The sequence below is a fragment of the Alosa pseudoharengus genome, unplaced genomic scaffold (assembly GCF_046254945.1).
Source record: "Alosa pseudoharengus isolate Yale_2024_CS ecotype anadromous, Long Island Sound unplaced genomic scaffold, YU_APseudo_1.1 YU_APseudo_1.1_scf_20, whole genome shotgun sequence".
NCBI classification, from domain to species: Eukaryota; Metazoa; Chordata; class Actinopteri; order Clupeiformes; family Clupeidae; genus Alosa; species Alosa pseudoharengus.
The window spans coordinates 2,867,273-2,869,772 of NW_027468664.1; the positions used below are offsets into that span (position 1 = coordinate 2,867,273).

The 2,500-nt window shown below is 48.7% G+C and overlaps 1 protein-coding gene across 1 annotated transcript in view; it reads right to left on the bottom strand.

Moving 5' to 3' along the window:
* The window catches only part of gucy2g (guanylate cyclase 2g), a 39,052-nt gene that overhangs the window by 30,657 nt on the left and 5,895 nt on the right, over positions 1–2,500 (bottom strand). The window contains exons 4-7 of the mRNA XM_076297486.1: positions 1,178–1,360; positions 520–664; positions 215–350; positions 14–117 (exon numbers count right to left, since the gene is read on the bottom strand). Of these exons, the coding sequence (XP_076153601.1) occupies positions 14–117; positions 215–350; positions 520–664; positions 1,178–1,360 (568 nt within the window). The remainder of the gene's footprint in view (positions 1–13; positions 118–214; positions 351–519; positions 665–1,177; positions 1,361–2,500) is intronic.

Here is a 2,500-nt window from a genome sequence, read left to right on the forward strand (position 1 = left end):
CGTGGAGCTTTACCATTGTACAGCCATTCACAGAGCTCGTTGTTGAAACCACAGAGTGGGTTGTCAGTAGGAAGCTTTCCCATTGGCCAGAACACTGACATGAACCTGGGCGTCTGCCTGCAACGCACAACAACACGTCACATCAACACCACCCAAAACAACAACAAGTAAACAGTGAAACAAATACAAACATAAACAAATCCCACTGCCTGACCTGAAGACCTGAGTTTGACTGTCGAAGTCCAGCACGGACACAAACTTGGTGGAGTCCCCATCGGGCTGCAGGTCGTACAGGGAGTAGTCCACATTCCTCTCCCCCTCCGCATCAAAGTGGACCAGTCCGGACGCTCCTGGAATGGAGAAGGAGACGGTCAGTTCCGACACACTGACCCGATCAGCGACCCTATGACCTCACCTCATGGACACACATTCACATGTGTGTTTAATTATTAATAGTGTTTGGTTTACTGGTGGGTGTGTATGCGTGTGTGCATGTGTGTGTGTGTGTGTGTGTGTTACCCTGAAACCTGATGTTAGCCTTGTGTTTCAGTCTCTTGAGGACTTCTCGTCCATCTCGTGGGTCCATGCCATCGCTCACCACCTCCTTCAGCCCCATGGCGTACAGAAGCACTGCGTCATGCAGGTACGCTGCATAAGAACTCACCTGTTCACACACACACACACACACACACACCTCCTTCAGCCCCATGGCGTACAGAAGCACTGCGTCATGCAGGTACGCTGCATACGAACTCACCTGTTCACACACACACACACACACACACACACACACACACACACACACACACACACACACACACCTCCTTCAGCCCAATGGCGTACAGAAGCACTGCGTCATGCAGGTACGCTGCATACGAACTCACCTGTTCACACACACACACACACACACACCTCCTTCAGCCCCATGGCGTACAGAAGCACTGCATCATGCAGGTACGCTGCATACGAACTCACCTGTTCACACACACACACACACACACAAACCTCATATTGCAATACTATGCTAACTTATGCCACTACTCACTTAATGATTTATAACACTTCTGAGTGTGTTATGTGTGTGAATCTACAGGAGTTCTGAATGTGTGTGTGTGTGTGTGTGTGTGTGTGTGTGTGAGAGAGAGAAGGTGGTGTCTGTCTCTCCTGTGTTACCTACCTCTACCTCAGAGGTCAGGTTGCTGTGGAATGGGGCATCAGTCAACCTGGCGTGGACCTGCTTGAAGAAGTCATAGTACTCGTAGCCCTCGTAGGTCTTCTGGGCGATGACGAAGACCATGTCGAAGGCCCGCGCAGAGCTCTGGTCTCCGTCCTTACTCAGGGCACACTTCCACAGGTTGTCCTGAAGCATGAGACACCAGCTTTTTAATCCACACAGAGACTAGCTGATAGACCAGCATCAGAGACCTGCTTATAAACCAGCTGATAGACCAGCATCAGAGTCCAGCTGATAGACCAGCATCAGAGACCAGCTGATAGACCAGCATCAGAGTCCAGCTGATAGACCAGCAGCAGAGACCTGCTTATAAACCAGCTGATAGACCAGCAGCAGAGAGACCAGCAGCAGAGTCCAGCTGATAGACCAGCAGCAGAGTCCAGCCGGTGGAACAGCATCAGAGACCTGCTTATAAACCAGCTGATAGACCAGCAGCAGAGTCCAGCCGGTGGAACAGCATCAGAGACCTGCTTATAAACCAGCTGATAGACCAGCAGCAGAGTCCAGCCGGTGGAACAGCATCAGAGACCTGCTTATAAACCAGCTGATAGACCAGCAGCAGAGACCAGCCGGTGGAACAGCATCAGATACCAGCTGATAGAGGAGCATCAGAGACCAGCTGATAGACACAAGAGCTAGACATGTCTGGTTGGTCTGGTTTAATAGGCTGTAGTTCTAGCTTAATAAAGAGATGTGATTGGTTGTTAGTACAGGAATCAGCTGACATCCAAACAGTCCTTAAAGAGCTTGTTTGTGGATCTACGGTATCTGCAAAGCAACAGGTGAACATAGACTTTGTAGTTCTACTCTGGGTCTACAGGGGAACCTTCAAGGGCAATTTCTGCTTTTTTTCAGCCTGAGGCCCTGTAGTTAGATGTCTGCGAGTACTTTCATTAGGGACAAAAACAACAGAAATCCATTTTATTTTAAACTAGCTAACTTGCTAAAACCAGCAGCACGTTTGTAAAGGAACAGTTGACTAATGGCTATCATCAAAGTAAACTGCTGTTTGGCCACTAACAAGGCTCAACATCACAAGTGTCAGTCAACATGGACTGGATCCCTATTGAGATTTACATATGCCTTCCAACACAAGAAAGAAACTTAGCCCCCATATGAAGTTGACATTAGCCTATGCCCTCCATGAAGTTGACATTAGCCTACTATGCCCCCATATGAAGTTGACGTTAGTCTATGCCCCCATATGAATTTGACGTTAGCCTAAGCCCCCATATGAATTTGACATTAGCCTAAGCCCCCATATGA